Source organism: Vulpes vulpes, chromosome 11 (assembly GCF_048418805.1).
Source record: "Vulpes vulpes isolate BD-2025 chromosome 11, VulVul3, whole genome shotgun sequence".
Taxonomy (NCBI): domain Eukaryota; kingdom Metazoa; phylum Chordata; class Mammalia; order Carnivora; family Canidae; genus Vulpes; species Vulpes vulpes.
In genome coordinates, this window is record NC_132790.1 from 23,811,307 (window position 1) to 23,831,110 (window position 19,804).

The 19,804-nt window shown below is 45.6% G+C and overlaps 2 protein-coding genes across 4 annotated transcripts in view; both read left to right on the plus strand.

Annotated features, from left to right (window-relative positions):
• Positions 1-5,263, plus strand: part of NUP98 (nucleoporin 98 and 96 precursor) — a 120,452-nt gene extending 115,189 nt beyond the window's left edge. For all 3 annotated transcript variants that reach the window (XM_026010577.2, XM_026010578.2, XM_026010576.2), the window contains exons 32-33: positions 3,599-3,710; positions 3,835-5,263. In XM_026010577.2, the coding sequence (XP_025866362.1) occupies positions 3,599-3,710; positions 3,835-4,052 (330 nt within the window). In that variant the 3' untranslated portion in view covers positions 4,053-5,263. The remainder of the gene's footprint in view (positions 1-3,598; positions 3,711-3,834) is intronic.
• Positions 3,616-19,764, plus strand: CHRNA10 (cholinergic receptor nicotinic alpha 10 subunit). The gene is made up of 6 exons (XM_072725815.1): positions 3,616-3,710; positions 15,065-15,240; positions 16,194-16,339; positions 16,776-16,930; positions 17,665-18,197; positions 18,892-19,764. Exons 2-6 carry the CDS (start codon positions 15,159-15,161, stop codon positions 19,347-19,349), a joined length of 1,374 nt encoding a protein of 457 aa, XP_072581916.1. The 5' UTR covers positions 3,616-3,710; positions 15,065-15,158; the 3' UTR covers positions 19,350-19,764.
• The last annotated feature ends 40 nt before the right edge of the window (positions 19,765-19,804 follow it).

The following is a 19,804-nucleotide window of genomic DNA, read 5'->3' on the forward strand; positions in this document are numbered from 1 at the left end:
TTACTGCCAAAGGATTTGGTACATTTGTCTACTGACTGTATTATAATTACTTATCCACATCTGTTTTTAGGTTATCATAAACTCCTTTTGGGGATATCTTCTTTAAGATTAAAGGCAATAGAGTGGAGAGGGTAAGAATCAAGTTCTGGAGCCAAACTGTTAGGTTCAATTCATGGTTCCCTCACTCGCTCGCATGGTTCCCTCACTTGCTCGTTATATAACCTTAAGCAAATAGAGTAACCTCTGTCTCTTCTGAAAAGGGTGGGGGGAGGGGTGGCACAGATTATTGTAGCTATCTGACAGAGTTGTCCAACAATTAAAATATACTTAAAGTGTTTTAGCAGACTACTTTACATATATTAAGTGCCTAGTTATTGTTATCTATTGTCCTTATCAAATTCCCAACTACTAGCACTATGCCTGGCATATAATGTGCATAATTTATTATTTGCTATACTTTTAGGATAGATTAAGAGCATCACCCCTAAATTATTATTGAGGAAAACTGTTTTCTAGTTGAATATTAATACATTTACACAACCTAGTTATTGAGAACGTACTATGTCCCAAGCACTAGTGGATTTGGGGAATATAAAGGTAAGCAGTAGTATATGTTTGCCCTTACCAGTGATAATATTGGTGAGGAAGGTGTGTGTGTGTGTGTGTGTGTGTGTGTGTGTGTGTGTGTGTGTAAACCAGCAACTGCTATAGAAAGGTAAGTGTAAGGATTAAGCAAAGAGTGTTCTGTAATAGCACATAAACGTGAGTTCTTAACCCCGTCTGAGGGAGTCTAAAAGGCTTTTTAGAAGTGGCATCTAAGCTCCTAAGGACGAAAAAGGATAGTTGGGACAATGCTTCAGCAGAGGGCATAGCATTAAGTCTAGAGATCAGAGAGATCATAGGGCTTCCAGGGGGCTTTTTTTTTTTTTTTTAAGATTTTAATTAATTAGACCATGAATGAGCAGAGGAAGGGGAAAGGGAGAGAAAGAATCTTCGACCAACTCCGAACCATTGCAACCCTAGAGATCATGAACTGAACCGAAATCAGGAGTTGGCCGCTCAACCAGATAAAGCCACCCGGGTACCCCTCCAGGGAGCTTTAAATAAAGTAGTAGTGGATTATAGGGTGGAAAGGGGAGCCATGTAGGTTTAGTAAAGCCACAAAATCTCTCACCTGGACTGTAGTACTGGACACTTAATTGGTTTCCCTGCTTCTGCACTTATTCCTTTACAATCTATTTCCACATAGTAGCCAGAGTGATCTTTCTAAAATGTAAATCATATCATCTCACTCTCTTCTCAAAAACCTTCTAGTGGCTTCTCATTTCACTTAGAATAAAGTATTCCTTAGCAAGTCTTATAAAGGTCTGCCTCAATAATTGGTTTTTGGCTGGTGAACCCCATGGATAGCTGTCTAATGTGTTTTAATGCATAAAATTTAAATTTGTGGGATTACAAAGAAAACCAATTATGTTAAAATAGTTATCAAAATACCAAGAACTTAATGGTAAGTAGTAGGTGATTTATTTAACATCCTAAAGAACAAGCCCAGCAGTGGCTCTCCTAACTATTCTTAATTTTGAAGTACTATATTTAAAAATCACTAACAACTATAAAGTAATATGAAAATAGCTATGATTTCTGTTGATGACAAAGTCACAATTATTGCATGGCATCTAAATTAATAATTAAATGCTAATTTTTAATAAAAAGTTAATAAAAATAAAGATTTTATTCTCAGTCCAAGTTTACACTCTGAATTCTGAGGATCCCCAGTTACGATCTTCTGGCATATAAAACCTCTCCAGTTTTCTCTTCTTCTATTCTCCTCTTTAAACTCTGCATTTTACCCACATACGCTTTCTTTGCATTCTCGTCTTATAGTTTTAGCTGTTTTCTTTGGTTAGAAAACCTGACCCTTTTGTAGTTATTCAGGTCTCCACTAAGATACGACCTCCCTCAGGGAAACCTTTCCTCATCTGAAGTTGCCATCCAGTTTTTCTGCCACTTCATGTTTGAATGATCTCCATAGCTTGTGGTTCTTCAAGGTTTACCTCTGTCTGATAGTTTTTTCATTTTCTATGAGTTTCTTCAGAGCAAAGACTTCATCATATTTACCACCTTTAAATGTCCAGTTAAAGACTGGATTCTTGTGGATAAAAAATACTTGCAGAGGCATTAAATGGTAGATTCTACAAAGCACTCCAAAAGTAGATTCAGTAAGAGAGACACTTCATGGAAGGGCTGGGTGAGCGTTTGGAGAAGGAGGAGGTGATAGGACACTTAGCAAGTAGGGCGGTTTAATGTAAGTTTGAAGAGGGTGTGGGCAACCAAGAGACATATGTGAGGCAAACAGGAATAAGATGCTGCTGGAAAGTGTTGAGAATGTAAGTAAAGAATAAAAATAGTGTTCCTGACTGGCTCAGTCAGAAGAGTATATGACTCTTGATCTTGGGGTTGGGAGTTTGAGCCCCATGTTGGGGGTAGCGATTACTTAAATAAACTTTTTAAAAATTGAGAAAATAAAAATACAGACTTGCTTTTTAGGAAAGTCACTCTGACTACCAGATGTGATGTAATGGGGATGACACTGAAGATAGTGATCAACCTCTTAAGATACTTCAATTAAGAAATAATGATAACCCAAGCTAAGGCAGCGGCCCTGGGAAAGGGAATGCAAGGTTGGAATATTAGGCTAAAGATTTAGGAATCATCAGCGCATTGATCATAATTGGAGCCATATGTGGGGTGCCTGGGTGGCTCACTTGATTAAGCATCCAACTCTTGGTTTCATCTCAGGTTTGGTCTCGGGATTGTGGGATCAAGCCTTGCATCAGTTTCTACATTCAGTTCAGCACACAGTCTGCTTGGTATTCTCTGCCTTTCCCTCTCTCTCTCTCTGCTGCTCCTCCTGCTTGCTCACTCTCTCTCTAATAAATTAATTTCAAATAACAATTAGAGCCATAGGAGTGGATTGCAGCACATAGGGAGAGGACATAGGGCCCCGCAGTATTTTAGAAAGAGTTGTGAACTTGGAGTTAGGATACCTAAATTAAATGCTAGTTTGGACTCTACTTCTTACTTACTATGCACTCTTAAGAACTCATACAATCTCTCTGAGCCCAGATTTTTTTTTTTTTTTTAAAGAATTTATTTATTCATGAGAGACACAACAGAGAGAGGCAGAGACATAGGCAGAGGGAGAAGCAGGCTCCCTGCAGGACGTCTGATGTGGGACTTGATCCTAGGACCCCGGGATCATGACCTGAGCCAAAGGCAGACATTCAACCACTGAGCCACCCACATGTCCCTCTGAGCCCAGATTTATCTAGATTTTAGGTGTCATGTGGTTCATTAATGCTCATCTCAAGACTTGCCCAATTCAGAGCTTTGTTACTATGTTACTTTCCTCTTGTGGATTATTGCTGAGGTTGGGTTTTGTCCACTGTGGTTAGGATAATAGATAGCATGGTGACATGACACTGCAAGCCAGCTCTGTGGGTTTTTTCTGTCGCTTCAGAGCTTCACATAGTCCATGGACAGAATTGGGGTAATGGGAAGTCTTCTTGACCTAATTGGTTTCTCTGCTTCTTTGTAGGTGGATTGCTCAGTTTATGAGCTGGAACAGTTACATGCCAAAGTGATCTCCCTGTGCAATCGCATACAGCAGATGCAGTGTTACAATGCAAAGGATCTCCTGGCCCAGTCAGGTAATCCTCCAGCCTCTCCCTGCTTCCTACCTGCTTGCTTCCAGTCTTAAGTATTATACCTATACCCCGATGCCCACCCTTACCACCCCTCATCCATGGTGCCCACTTCATTTTTTCTCTCTAGACATGGCCAAACGAGCAGCCAACCTACTACGGGTGGTATGGAGCCTTCAGCGTGCCCCTGATACAACTTCTGACTCAACACCAGACCCTCAGCGAGTCCCTTTGGGCCTCTTGGCTCCCCACATTGGCCAGCTCCCCATGCCTGAGGACTATGCCTTGGAGGAACTACGTGGCCTCACACAGTCCTACCTGCGAGAATTGACTGTTGGGAGCCAGTGAACTCCAGGTTCCTCCCACCACACTCACATGCTCATTCACACTCACCACACTGAAATCCCCTGCATTGAGTTAATTGGCACTGTTTGCCATTCTCTTGAGTGGCTGTGGAATCCATCCTCTTTTCCTGCTGCCCCAAGCAGCATCCTCCATTTATTCAGGGCTTTTCTTAATACTTAACAAAGCATAAGGGCTTTTAGAACCCAAAAAAAAGGAGCCAAGTCTCTTTTTACTTTCCTTAAGATCATTCTTTTTTTCTCCCCCGTTTTAAAAAAATGGTCAATAAAATATCTTTGGCAAAATTCCCCCCAGAGAACCAGGGAATCCTTTTCCACCTTCAGCTGTTCTGGATCCTGTGACCCTCCATGCCAACCTGCTACCCTAGTCCTACCTCAACCCTTTTATACTAGGACAAATGTGTTAATCAAGGATTATCCTTCCTTAACAGATAAACTATCCACAGAAGAAAGGAGAATTTGTCTCTTAAGTAGATTGAGGAGTTAACACTGTTTTAGAGTCAAAAGAGGGTGGGACTAAGTTAGGAAACAGAACCGGGTCTTTCTGACTCATTTTAGGGTGGAAGTGAGTGCCTGCCACAGAGGGATGAATCTTCAAGGCTTCTTTGTTCCTGCCTTGAATGTCCCATGAACACCAAACTTTTCCTACTATCATGTGCAGGAACTCTTGGTCATAGACCCCATGTCTCTCAGAGGCTCCAGAATTCAGTTTGATCCCTGGTTTTCAGTCCTCTTGCTAGGCTTCCTGGCTAGATTTGCCTGAAGAGTTTGGATAAAACACGGCATGTTGGGTAGCCCTCCCTGTCCTTTTTTTTTTTTTTTTTCTTTTTCTTTTTCTTTTTTTTTTTCCCCTCCCTGTCCTTCTTATTCTAACCCAAAGCATTTCCTACCCATTGTCTACAGTCCCAGAAGTAAATCCATTACTGAGGCAGGCAAGGAGCCGGGCTTTTAAGGGCAAGTGGAGGGCCTTTGCCACACTGCTGCCAACTATGGGGAGTCCCAGGTAAAGGCCTGCGACAGCTGGTATGAGAGCTGTCACAGACAACATGGCCACCTCTGGGTCTTTATGCATGAAGATTATGTAAAGGTTTTTATTAAAAAGTATATATATATATAAATAAATGATCTAGATTATTTTCCTCTTTTTCTGAAGCTACTTTCTTAAAAAAATAAATAAAATGTTTATAGCATTCCTGCTATTGGCTTTCCCTTTGTGTTTTTTGAGCCTTCTTAACTCCAAAGATCTTTACAGTGGCCTCAGTCTAACGGGAGATGGGCCATGGGTTAAAGAAAGAACAATCAAAGGCTAAATTTATTAGGGCAAATTTAGGGATGAGATTATTAATTAACACTGACTTCTTATATTGATATAAATATATTTAAAAGCATATATTTCTGTGCTTGGCTTCCCAGTACGGGATGGGGAAGAGTCTCATTGCCCAGTGGAATAAACTTAAGATTCAAAGCCTGGCTTTTCTGCTCTGGGGGTTTTGTTTTTAAACCTTGGGTGATACTTCACTCTTTTATTTTTTATTGTTATTTAAGATTTTATATATTTATTCATGAGAAACAGAGAGAGGCAGAGACACAGACAGGAGAGGCAGGCTCCCTGTGGGGAGCCTGATGTAGGACTTGATCCCAGGAATCCAGGTTCATGACTTGAGCCAGAGGCAGAAAGAAGCTCAACCACTGAGCCACCCAGGCACCCCACACTTCACTCTTTTAATTTCATTTTCCATTGTGTAAGGGGGATGATGATCTTGGATGTTGCTGCTAAACACAGCTGTTTTCCAGAAGGAGCAAATAAATCTGAGGAGTACTATTTGGATTTTTTTTTTTTCCTGTTAAACTGAAGGTGTGAGCAAATTCCAAATAGGCTTAGGTCTAAGACACTGGACCTTGGAGGAATTTGGAGATAAAGCAGAGTGGATCTGGGGCTTTAATTTAGGCCCCCAAAGATTAAGGATAACTCCCGCCATTACTAACTATGAACCTGAGTCACAGAGCATTACTGGGCTTATAGCAAAGAATTCCTGTTGTGGTTTCCTCGTGAGAAGTGTTTTGTGAAAAGTGAGTGTGCTATAGAAATGGTTAGCCTTTTTAGACGTATTAAGAATTGTGAATATGGGCAGTATTCCCTCTTGTGACAAGTATTTCATATATATTCTTTAAAGGCTCTAAGTCAGATGTTTATCGTAGCTGTGTTACATCACAGACAGATTTATAGTTCAAAGTTAATGATAAGGGGATCCCTGGGTGGCTCAGCGGTTTAGTGTCTGCGTTTGGCCCAGGGCATGATTCTGGAGTCCTGGGATCGAGTCCCACATCAGGCTCCCTGCATGGAGCCTGCTTCTCCCTCTGCCTGTGTGTGTGTGTTTGTATGTGTATGTGTTTGTGTCTCTGTCTCTCATGAATAAATAAAATCTTAGAAAAATAATTTTAAAAAGTTAATAAGATGACAAGCTCCTCTTCTACATTACAAAATTCCATTGAAATAAAATGTTAAGTTTCTCAAAAATATAAAAACAGGAATCTGTTTTCTCAAAACTCAACAGACTTGTAAAATCTACAACCTCATAGAACATCCAAAGTAAATGTATTCCTTGTCAAAGTGCTGGAATGATGCCAAAATCAAAGTCCAGAAAGGTCTGGATATTAAATTTTGAATTAGCTAAACCAAGGCCTGCAGAGTAGCTGCTTTTTTCAGATGTTTTACTCTTTGACTCAGGTGCTACTTTGTATTAACAGAAAATTACTCCAAATTTATTGTTTTTCAAAGAACCAGTCTTTGACTTATTGACCAATTTTTACCAGAGTTCTATATTGTAATGTATTGATTTCTGCTTTAAACATTCATTCCTTATGTTTTCTTGAGGGCTTTTTTTTTTTTTAACCTTTTACTGTAGAGATTTTCATCTATGCAAAAGTAAAATGATGTAATGAATCCACATTCAACATTTGTGAAATTCCTCCAATCTTACTTCATCTCTACCTCCACTGTTATTTTACCCACCCCACAATGGTATTTCTAAAGCAGATCATCATTTCATCAATACCTAAGCATTTCTAACAGGTAATTTTTGTTTTGTTCTGTTTTATTTTGTTGTTGTTTTTTTTTAGGTTTATTTTCAAGGTTACTTTTTTAATTTTTTTTTATTATTATTTATGATAGAGAGAGAGAGGCAGAGACACAGGCAGAGGGAGAAGCAGGCTCCATGCACCGGGAGCGCGACGTGGGACTCGATCCCGGGTCCCCAGGATCGCGCCCTGGGCCAAAGGCAGGCACCAAACCGCTGCGCCACCCAGGAATCCCCTTGTTTTGTTTTTTTTAGAGAGGGAGCTCATGAGTCGGGGGAAGGGCAGAGCCAAAGGGAAGGAGAGAGTCTTCAGCAGGCTCCATGCCCAGTTCAGAGCCTGATGCAGGGTTCAATCAAATGATCCTGAGATCATGACCTAGTTGAGATGAAATCAAGAGTCAGATGCTTACCGACCCAGTCACCTACCTGGGTGGGTTACCGACCCAGGTGCCCCACCAACAGGTAAAACATAATCACAGCACCATTGTCACACTTAACAAAATTAACAGTAATCCCAAGATAGCAGCTAATACCCTCTGCATTTTCAAATTTCCCCAGTTGTCTCAAACTACATTTTTATGGTTGAATTGTTGGGAGATTTATTTTTGAGAGAACATGCATGAACATGGTGAGGAAGGAGAAAGGGAGAAAAAAATCTCAAGCAGACTCCCTGCTGAGCGAGGAGCCCAATGCGGGGCTCAAACTTACGACCCTGAGATCACAACCTGAGCTGAAATCAAGACTTATTCAATCAACTGAGCCATCCAGGCACCTCATGGTTGAATTGTTTGAATTAGGATCTCAACAGAGTCCACACTTTGCATTTGGTTGGTAAGTCTCAAGTGTCAGTCTATTACCAGTGCACTTCCCTACCCGCTTTTTAAAATGCCCTTTATTTGTTAAAGTAATTAGGTCAAAAAAATAAATAAATAAAAATAAAGTAACTAGGTCATTTGTCCTTTAGGATTGAGGACCAGGACCTTCTAGGTTCGGCTGGTTGTGCCTCTACATCCTTAATACTGGTCCTTCCTATATACTCCCCCTTACTTCCTATGATACTGCTGGTTAGATCTAGAGGCTTGATTAGATTGTTTCCTTCTCTCAGCTGCCCCCAACTCCCTGGTAATGGATGGTGGTGTGTTACCACTTCAGAAGACACATGTTTAGGTTGTTCCACTTTTAGTGTTGTTAACGTTGATTCAGGTGTTGTCAGCCTTAGTCGCCCTTTATATAACTTCCCATCAACCTTCTGTCTGATGATAATCATGGCAAAGGGTCATTATTTCATTATTGTATATCCCTTACCTTTTTATATGTGGTAATTTGTTCTTTTCAAAAATAGAGGCTTAAATCATACTGCTATTGTGCAGTTAATTTTTTTACTTTGTTCCCTGCCCCACCACCCCCCCCCCCCAGCTTCTTAAAACTCACCCACCAACTTCTGGATTTTTTTTTTTAATATATATAACAATATAACATTTTCACCCCAAATCACAGAAAATAGATTATGAGAAACATTTTACCTTTTTTTTTCTTTCAGGTAAACACCAATTTACACATTAGTCTTTAGTCAAAGATTATACTATGTAAATGAGACAGGGAAACCAAAGAGGAGAGAAAGAGCTGGTGGTGGTTTTTTTTTTTTTTTTTTTTTCCTTTGCTGCTTTTCTGGTTTCTAGTCTTGCTAGGACCCCACTTTACCCATGCCTTGTAATGCAAATAGACTGTGTCCTCCTTGTGAGGGACAAAGAGTTCATGATTCTCTAGAATAAATAACATCTAAGGAAGGACCAGATGAAGATGACCTGAAAAAGCTATCATATATGCATTCCAGACCTTTGGAGCTAAACATCTCAGAGCCAAGAACCCCTGGCTCCAAGGAATAACACCTGGGCCTTCATCTTCTAATTCCTGGATGCCTGAGAGGACACATAAACTAGACCACCATCCTCAATAAAACCACAAGTCCCTGAACAGAGATATGTTCTTTTCCTTTTTAAGTCTCCCGGATACTCTCTCTCTCTCCATATATATATATCTTTGGTAAATTACTTTCACCTCCTGCTGGTTCACACTTGATTTTCATCCTGTGTGAAGCCAAGGACTCTCTTGGCTGGTCCTGAGGGACATCCCCACCACCCTGTCCTCCCCAGCCTGCTGGAATCAGAAAGAAGTTGGGTTTTTTTGTTTTTGTTTTTTTTAAGATTTTATTTATTTGAGAGGGGGAGGGGCAGAAGGAGAAGCAGGCTCTCACCAGGGAGGTCAATGTGGGGCTTGATCCCAGGACCCTGGGATAATGATCATTAGCAGAAGGCAGATGTTTAACCAACTGAGTCACCCAGGTGCCCCAAGAATTTGAATCGTGTGCCATATTAGATGAATCCCAAGTGTGTTTTGTAAATTGAAGCTTCTTTAACTCTTTGGTCTATTCTATATGTGCACTCCATCCTTGCTGTTTTGAAGCACTTTTTTTTTTTTTTTAAGTAACCTCTGCCCCTAACATGAGACTCAAACTTAGGACTCTGAGATCAAGAGTTGCATGCTTGAGGGATGCCTGGGTGGCTCAGCAGTTTAGTGCCTGCCTTCAGCCCAAGGTGTGATCCTGGAGTCCAAAGGATCAAGTCCCACATCGGACTCCCTGTATGAAGCCTGCCTCTCCCTATGCCTATGTCTCTGCCTCTCTCTGTGTGTCTTTCATGAATAAATAAATAAAATCTTAAAAAAAAAAAAAAAAGTTGCATGCTTGGGACACCTGGGTGGCTCAGCAGTTAAACATGTGCCTTCAGCTCAAGGTGTGATCCCGGAGTCCTGAGATCGAGTCCCACATCAGGCTCCCTGCCTAGAGCCTGCTTCTCCCTTTATAGGATATTGTGAGAATTATGAATTAATATATCTTACAGTTCTTTGAGCAATACACAAAATAGTCAAATTACTATTATTTAATATGTCCAATATCTGTGATCTTTCTTGTTTCTGTGATTGTTTTCTTGTTTCAGCTAATTCTCACTCATGATATGGAGTATATTTTTGGTAACAGCTTTATTGAGATCTAATTCACATTACCATACAATTACCTAAAGATTTTATTTTAAGTAATTTCTACACCCAGTGCGAAGCTCAAATTTACAAACCCAAGATCAAGAGTCTTATGCTCTACCTACAGAGCCATCCAGGCACCCCTACCTATAATTACCCATTTAATGTATACAAGTACCCTTATACCAAAGCTAAAAGAAGACACTACAAGAAAACTACAGACAAATATCTTTTATGAACATTGATGCATAAATCCTCAACAGAATACCAGCAAATTGAATTCAGCAACTCAGAAGGGTTACACACCAGGACCAAGTGGAATTTATTTCTGAAATGCAAGGATGGTTCAACATATGAAAATAATGTAATACACCACATTAACAGAATGGGGAGAAAAGCTTATGACCATTTCACTTGATACAGAAAAAAACATTTGACAGAATTCAATACTCTTTCATGATAAAGACACTCAACAAACTAGTAATAGGAAGCTACCTCAACATAATAAAAGCCATATATGGGGGTGCTTGGGTAGCTCAGTCCATTAGGTGCCCAACTCTTGGTTTCAGCTCAGGTCATGATCCCAGGGTCCTGGGATTAAGTCCTGTCTTGAGCTCTGCATTCAGTAGGAATCTGCTTGAGAATTCTCTCTAAAGTAAATCTTGGGATGCCTGGGTGGCTGAGTGTTTAAGCACCTGCTTTCGGCTCAGAGCATGATCCTGGAATCCCAGGATCGAGTCCCACATTGGGCTCCCTGCATGGAGTCTGCTTCTCCCTCTGCCTGTGTCTCTGCCTCTCTCTCTGTGTGTCTCTCATAAATAAGTAAAATCTTAAAAAAAAAAAAAAAAAAAGCATATCGTTAAAAATAAATAAAAGCCATATCTGAAAAACCCACAATAAACATCGTACTCCATGGTGAAAGAGTGAAAGAGTGAAAGCTTTTCCTCTAAGATCAAGTAAGAAAGCAAGGACATCTGCTTTCACCACTTCTTTTCAACATTATGCTGTAAGTTCTAGCCAGACCAATTAGGGAAGAAAGACAAAAGACCTCCAAATTGGAAAGGAAGAAGTAAAATATGTAGATGATATAATCTTATATGTAGAAAACCCTAAATATTACTAAACCAATGACAGCAACAATGACACAGTTCAGCAGCACTGTTAGAACTAACAGATGAATTCAAAGTAGCAGTATAAAGTCAACATGCAAAAATCAATTGCATTCTATACACTAACAATGAACAATCCAAAAGAAAATTACAGAAACAATTCCATTTTTAATACCATCAAAAAGAATAAAATAATTAGGAATAAACATAACCAAGGAGACAAAAGACTATACACTGAAAACTAAAAACACTGCTTAAAGAAATTAAGACATAAATGGAAAGATACCCACACTCCCTCTCAAAATCTCAGTGGTTTTTTTGTTTTTGTTTTTTGCAGAAATAGAAAAATCCACCCTAAAATTCATATGGAATCTCAAGGGAATCTGAATAACCAAATACAATCTTGAAAAAGAACAAAGTTGGAGGACTCATATTTCCTAATTTCAAAACTCACTACAAAGCTATTGTAATCAAAACAGTGTGGTACGGCACAAAGATAAATAGGCTAGGGAGCCCAGGAATAATCTCTCACATATGGTCATATTCTCTCACATATTCTCACAGGAATAATCTCTCACATATGGTCAAATGATTTTTGACAAGGCTGCCAACACTATTCACTGGGAGAAAGGACAATCTTAACAAATGGTTCTGGGAGGGGTGACTGGGTGGCTCGGTTAAGCGCCTGCCTTTGGCTCAGGTCATGACCCCTTCTCCCTCTGTGCATTCTCTGATTCTTCCTCAAATAAATAAAATCTTTATTTTAGAAAAATGGTGCTGGGAAAACTGGATATACACATACAAAGAAATTAAGTTGGATCTTTATCTAAACACCATATATGGGGCACCTGGGTGGCTCAGTGGTTGAATGTCTGCCTTTGAGGAGGGTTGTGATCCCAGTGTCCTGGGATCAAGTCTCATGTCAGGCTCCCCACAGGGAGTCTGCTTCTCCCTCTGCCTATGTTTCTGCCTCTCTCTGTGTCTCTCATGAATAAATAAATCTAAAATAAAAAATAAACACCATACACAATTAACTACAGATGGGTCAAAGACTTAAATGTAAGAACCAAAACTAAATCTCTTAGAAGATAAGGCAAAAGCTTCACAGCATTGGATTTGGCAATGATTTACTGGATCTGACTGTAAAGTGCAGACAAAAAGAATATATAGACAAAATGGGATTCATAAAATATTTAAAATTTTGTTCACCAAAAGGATACATCAACTGAGTAAAAAAGCAACCCAGAAAATGGGACAAAATATTTGCAAATTATATACCTCAAAAGGAATTAATATCCAGAATATAAAGAGAACTCCTAAAATGCAACACAACCCAATTAAAAAAAAAAATAGACAAAGGACTAGAATAGACATTTCTCCAAAGAAGATATACAAATGGCCAATAAACATATGAAACAATGCTCAACTACTAATTATTAGGGAAATGCAAATCAAAACTACAGTGAGATACCACCTTACACCCATTAAGATAGCTAGTATTAAAAACAACAACAAAACCACTGTTGGTGAGGATGTAGAGAAGCGGGAACTTTTGTATCCTGTTGGTGGGAATATATTATAGCCACTGTAGAAAGTAGTATGACGATTCCTCAAAAAATAAAAAATAGAATCACCATATGACCTAGCAATTTCATTTCTGGGTATATAATCCAAAAGGACCAAAAGCTGAGTCTTATTTTTTTTTTTTTTATGATAGTCGCACAGAGAGAGAGAGAGGCAGAGACAGGCAGAGGGAGAAGCAGGCTCCATGCACCGGAAGCCCAACGTGGGATTCGATCCCGGGTCTCCAGGATCGTGCCCTGGGCCAAAGGCAGGCGCCAAACCGCTGCGCCACCCAGGGGTCCCTGAAAGCTGAGTCTTGAGGAAATATTTCTACTTCCATACACAGCAGTATTATTCACACTAGCTAAAATGTGGACGCAACCAAAGTATTCCTCTAGGAATGAATGGATAAGCAAAATGTAGTATATCCATACAATAAAATATATACAGGCTTAAAGACATTCCAACATATGTAACAAAATGGATGAATTTTGAGGATATTCTGTGAAGTGAAATCAGCTGATTTCAAAACGACAAATGCGTGATTTAGGGGTGCCTAAGTGGCTCAGTTGGTTAAGTATCTGCCTTGGGCTCAGGTCATCATCCCAGGGTCCTGGTATCCAACCCCACTTTGGGCTCCCCGCTCAGTGGGGAATCTGCTTGCCTCTCTGCCTCTGACCCTCCCCCGCACTTTTGCTCTCTCTCACTCATGCTCTCTTTAAATAAAATCTTAAAAAAAAAGAAAAAAGACATGTGATTGCTCATACATGAGTAAGTCAAAATCATGGAGATAGAAAGTAGAATGGTGGTTGCTGGGGGCCGGGGACTTGTGAATCTAAGTGTGTGTTCCTGAAGGTAGAATGGTCTAACTAATCCACTGGGATTATGGCATATCTACTTTGGTTGACTGCTGTGCATCAAGCAATATGCGAGGTACTTGCCTTGTCTCATTCAATCCTCATAACTTCTGAAGTGAGGACTGTTAATCCCATTATCCCGTATGAAAACATAAACCCAGAGAGTCTCGGTATCTTGCCCAGATTAGACAGCTCATACGACAGAGCTGAGAGTGACTGTAAAGCCTATATTTTCCCTGCTACCCAATGTCAGTGTTTAGGCTTGGGGAGAACACAGGCTCAGATGGGGATGGCTGTAGGCAGTTGGAGGTAAGGATTGTGAGCTCCATTTCCTGCTTTGTGGGACCACCCAGAGCAGCCTGAGGCTCAGCCCCCTTCCCACCAGGGAGAGCGTGTTTGGCACCAAGTGCCTAGCCTGAACAGATGTGCTCCATCTCTCACTTGAGGCAGAGCTGTCTAAAGGGAGCATGGGGGGGGGGGGGGATAGGTTAACTGGGTGATGGGCAATTCAGAAGGGCATGTGATGTAATGAGCACTGGGTGTTGTTATTTGCAACTAATTAATCACTGAATTCTATCTCTGAAACTAATAATACACTGTATGTTAATCAAGTGAATTTAAATACAATTTAAAAAAAGAGCCTCAAGAATTCAACAATGGTGGCAGAGGTAGAATGTGAGGTCCCCAAACACAGGTCTGGCCCCTCACACCCTTAAGCCCAGTCTTTTGCAGCTCCTGACCCCAGTACCTCTGTGTCTTCCAACACCCCAGCCTGGGCTTGAGCTGAGTCTGGGTGCTGTGTTACAATTTGAATAATTCAGGTCCCAGTGACCTGAGGTGTCAATTTCAGTTGCTCTGTTCCCATGGGCACAAGTGTCCCAACCCTGTAATTAAGCTAAGGAAAAGGGCAGGTGAGAGGGGCCTGCAGCCCGGAGCCCTCTGAGTCCCTGCCCCTGTTGTGCTGAGAATGTGCCAGGCTCATCCGGAGTCCAGGTATGGGGAATAGAGAAAGGAAGTTAGGGGGCTAAAGTAGAAGGAGGAAGGAGAAAGGAGAAAGGAAGAGAGTGTTGGAGGAAGACCAAAGTCAAAAAGGCAGAAAGCAAAAAAAAGAGTTCCAGAGGAAAAGACACAAGGAAATGGAGACAGGCTGAGTTGAGACAAGGTAAAGGGGGCGGGGGGCAGAGACAAGCACAGGGAAGAGGCCTGAAGAGGCAAGGGCCAACCAGTGGAGGAGAAAGAGCAGATGCCCCAATGCAAGCTCTAAAATCCAAGGGCAGGTACAAACAGGAGGGTCAGAGAACTGGAAGGGCCGCCGGACTCCCCGGCAGAGACCTCAGACTTCCTTCTGACTTCCAGGTATCATCCTTGCCAGCAGGGCCTGATGCTGCCCTCCGTCTGACCAGGAGGCTCACCCCCAGAGACCCGCCCTACCTCTTGCTGTGGCAGAGCCATGGGGCCCAGGAGCCACCGCCTCAGCCTCGGCTTCTCTGTCTCCAGCCTGGGCCTTCTGTTTCTGTTCTCACCACTTCCAGGTGTGAAGTGCAGCAAACCAGCCCTGCCTCTATGGGCACTGCTGCTGTTCCCTTCCTCCCCAGATCTCTCTCCACATCCCATTTCTCTTCACTACTGTGCTGGGAATAAGCGCTCTATCTGGGTGGCAGGGAGGATGGAGGTGCTGAAGAGGATGACAGGAGACCTGCCTGGCTGGGGTGGGAGCAGTGATGGAAAAGCCAGGGGCGGGGTGGGGAGCAGATCACGAAGGACATTGAATGCCAGGCAGAGTTTGGACTTTATCCAGCAGGCAATGGGGGGCCATTGAATAGTGTTAAGCAGCTACTGGCCTGGTCAGACTTGAGTGTCTCAGAAAAAAAAAAAAAAAAAAAAGAGTGTCCCTCATCTCAGAAACGTGGAGAATGGTTAGAGAGACCGAACTGGCAGCAGGAGCCGTGGGGAGGCTGCTGCTGGGATCCACTCAAGCTTTAGGGGCGACTAAATGTTCAAAAGATGCCCAGCAGCATGGCTGGCAGGACTTGGGCACTGGCTGGATTGTAGGGGGAGGCAGCAGATAGGAAGGATAATCCACAGATTTCTGGCTGAGGTCGCCCGGAGTGGGTGCTGTTTGCTGAGATGGGGAACACAGAACAAGGAACAGGTTTCAGAACAGGAGGGGAGGAAATGAGTTCATATTTTGGACCTACAGAGTAGGACATTCAGGAGTGAACTGTATTTATGGGTCTCGAGCTCAGAAGAAAAATCTGGGCTGAAAAAAAAAAAAGCCCAACACCCAGGATTCTGGGGAACAGTACTTGAGTCAGGGGCTGAAAGTGTGGTCACAAAAGCCTAGGGAAAGCAGTGTTTTCAGGAGGGAATGTCCTATAGCATCAGAAGCAGGTGACGGGATGCCAGCCTTGTGGGAGTGGAGGGTGTGAGGAGATGCCCCTGGACAAGGGCCTCAGATGGACAACACTTCTTCCTGGTCCTTCAGGGTGCTTGGGAGCCGAGGGCAGGCTGGCTCACAAGCTGTTCCGTGACCTCTTCGCCAACTACACAAGTGCTCTGAGACCTGTGGCGGACACAGACCAGGCTCTGAACGTGACCCTGGAGGTGACATTGTCCCAGATCATCGACATGGTGTGTGGTGGTGGTAGTACAAGTGTGGACCATGCCTGCGGCAGTGTCATGGAATGGGGTTGGGGGGCAGTGAGAGACTGGGATTATTCTCCAAACAATTATTTTCTGTGAATGTTAATATTACCAACACTAATAAGAGCTACTAACTGTTGGATACTAACTGCTGGGCAGGTGCCCACAGTGTGCCCAACACTTTGCACACTTGCATTGCTGCCTAGCAGGGATTATAGCCCATGTAACTACTAAGGAAACGGAAGCCTAAAGAAGAAAAGAAACTGCCAAGGCCACATAGCAAGGTCAGGCCTGGGTAGGAACTGGACTGTGAGCCAGCTGGGTTTATGGCTGCTGTCCAGAGCTCTGTGGGTGAGTGCGTACACACAGGGAAGGGTGTGCATATACGTGCCCACATCTGTGCCCACTCCCTGCCTCCCACTAGGATGAGCGGAACCAGGTGCTGACCCTGTACCTGTGGATCCGACAGGAGTGGACAGATGCCTACCTACGATGGGACCCTGATGCCTATGGTGGCCTGGATGCTATCCGCATCCCCAGCAGTCTCGTGTGGCGACCAGACATCGTACTCTATAACAAGTACTGCCTGCCTGGGCCCCTCCCCTCTCCTACCCCGCCCTACAGTTGCCCTTGGCTCTAGGTATGCAGTGATTCCCCAACTCCCCCACCTAACCTGGTTGCTATGCTGCCCTGGAAGCTTTCCCCCCAGGACCCTTGTAAGCTGCCGGCAGTTCAGAGCCCCTCCATGACACCCCCACTTTAGTGGGTCCCCAGCCAACCCAGGCTGAGTGTCTCCTGGGGACGCGCTGTGGTCCGGGGCCAGTTCTGTATCTAGTACAGAAAGGGTTCTGGGGCACAAGTGCCTTTAGATGGCATGTTCCAGCCTTCGGGCCGCTCCAAGTCTCCCAGGTCTCCCTGAGGACCTGCCTAGGGACTTCCTCCAAGGCCTGACCCTCTGGAGCATTCCTTTATGCCTCCGAAACCAGTGGTGTGGTTCCCAGACAACGTATGGCTCTGCACATTTCCCCGGGGAGGGGGGCGGGGGGCTCGAGGAGATTCACGGCTGACACTGCAGCGGGGCGGGGGGGCGCCGCCGGGACAGGCGTGTTCTCCCACTGCCCTGGCCTGGATGTGGGTCCGCTCTGGGCCCAGCAGGGGGCGCCCCTTCGGAGCGTCGGAAGGCCCCCCAGGGCTGTCTGCCACCCCCCCCACCTCGGCGCGGTGGGAGCGGCCCCGCAGGGAGCCCCCGCCCCGGCCCCGGCCCCGCCCCCGGCCCCGCCCCCGCCCCGCAGCCCCGCCCCCTCTGCCCGCAGGGCCGACGCCCAGCCGCCGGCCTCCGCCAGCACCAACGTGGTTCTGCGGCACGACGGCGCCGTGCGCTGGGACGCGCCGGCCATCACGCGCAGCTCGTGCCGCGTGGACGTGTCCGCCTTCCCGTTCGACGCGCAGCGCTGCGGCCTGACGTTCGGCTCCTGGACGCACGGGGGGCACCAGCTGGACGTGCGGCCGCGCGGCGCCGCCGCCGGCCTGGCCGACTTCGTGGAGAACGTGGAGTGGCGCGTGCTGGGCATGCCGGCGCGGCGGCGCGTGCTCACCTACGGCTGCTGCTCCGAGCCCTACCCCGACGTGACCTTCACGCTGCTGCTGCGCCGCCGCGCCGCCGCCTACGTGTGCAACCTGCTGCTGCCCTGCGTGCTCATCTCGCTGCTCGCGCCGCTCGCCTTCCACCTGCCCGCAGACTCGGGCGAGAAGGTGTCGCTGGGCGTCACGGTGCTGCTGGCGCTCACCGTCTTCCAGCTGCTGCTGGCAGAGAGCATGCCGCCGGCGGAGAGCGTGCCGCTCATCGGTGAGCCGAGCCGGCGCGGCGCGGGCCCCCCCGCCCCCCACCCCGCCCCCACCCCCACCCCCACCCCCACCCCGCCACCTGCGGCTGCGTGGGGGTCTCCACCCGGGCGGGGCGGGGCGGGGCGGCGAGCGGGACAGGCGCCCACCCCCAGCAGAGCAGCCCAAGTCCGCGCAGGAAGGGGAGGGGAGGGGAGGGGAGGGCAGGAGGAGAAGGCCCCTTCCAGGAAGGACACCCCACCCCACGGTCCGGCCCGCAGGCAGAATGCGCTGGGTTCTGGCCGTGTGCCAGGCACTCTCCTAAACACTTGATTTTTTTTTTTTTTTTTTTGGGGTACTAATTCAATGAGGCATCACCACCAACCTGTGAGATAGGTTCTGTTATCCCAGTTGTGCCAAAAGGATCGCTGACTTGCCCCAGGTGGTGCTCGTGCTATTTGAGACCGTGACTTTCACGGATTGGGGGTGAGGGTGCAGCGTCCAGCAGTGGGAACAACTAGGGAGCAGGCAGCTTCTGAGAACCCACTCGCAAGAACTAGGAGCGAGGAGACCTTAGCCCTTACCTGCCGCCTCCTCCGCTGGGACTGGGACAGGGAGGGCCTTGAGAGCCTCCTGGTGGGGGAGCTGGTGCCTCCCTGTGTTGAGGCGGTGGGCGAGCTCAGTTCTCGCTCTGGGCCCCAGCTCACTCTCTCTTGCAGGGAAGTACTACATGGCCACCATGACCATGGTCACATTCTCCACGGCACTCACCATCCTTATCATGAACCTGCATTACTGTGGTCCCAGTGCCCGACCAGTGCCAGCCTGGGCCCGGACCCTCCTGCTTGGACGCCTGGCACGGGGCTTGTGCGTGCGGGAACGAGGGGAGCCCTGTGGGCAGGCTAGACCACCGGAATCACCCCCCAGTCCCCGACCTCCTGACGGAGGGGCTCGCCCTCCAGCAGTTCCTTGCCGTGAGCCCCGGTGTCTGTGCCGTCAGGAAGCCCTGCTGCACCATGTAGCTACCATTGCTAACGCCTTCCACAGCCACCGGGCTGCGCAGCGTCGCCATGAGGACTGGAAGCGGCTGGCCCGTGTGATGGATCGATTCTTCCTGGGCATCTTCTTCTCCATGGCCCTGGTCATGAGCCTCCTGGTGCTAGTGCAGGCCCTGTGAATCCCCGGGGTCTGGTGCAGCCACGGCACCTCCAGAGAGGGATGGAGAAGCCCAGTGGTTGTTGGCTCTCTGACGGGCCACCCGGTCTCTCCCCTAATTCCTCCAGAAGAGGAACTCTAAGAAGGGTCATGATCAGAACGCAGTCCTGGAGGGACAGAATTGAATTTTGATGCTGCGTGTTAGAGCTTTTGGTGGCGAGAATGCAGGTTATATGAGAAACAGAACTACCATGTTTCCTTGTCTTCTCTTCCTTCCTCGGCAGCTCTTGTGTTAGGGACTTGAGCTTGCCCAACATCCCTCCCTAGGGACTCAGGGAAGGAGATCCAGGATTCATTCTCTAGTTTCCAGAGCAGGAGGCCACACAGGATTTGGCCCCAAAGCCCCAACTCATAATAAAGAAAGTGTGTGCCTAGCACCTCTTTGGTGTCCTGTTTTACCCTTGGGGTCTGTGGTAG

Bases quoted from the DNA above. Each gene is read 5' to 3' on its own strand.
- CHRNA10 (XM_072725815.1), top strand. From the start codon at position 15,159: ATGGGGCCCAGGAGCCACCGCCTCAGCCTCGGCTTCTCTGTCTCCAGC. The intron at 16,340-16,775 runs GTGTGTGGTGGT...GCCTCCCACTAG, and splicing joins TGTCCCAGATCATCGACATG to GATGAGCGGAACCAGGTGCT. The intron at 16,931-17,664 runs GTACTGCCTGCC...CTCTGCCCGCAG, and splicing joins GACATCGTACTCTATAACAA to GGCCGACGCCCAGCCGCCGG.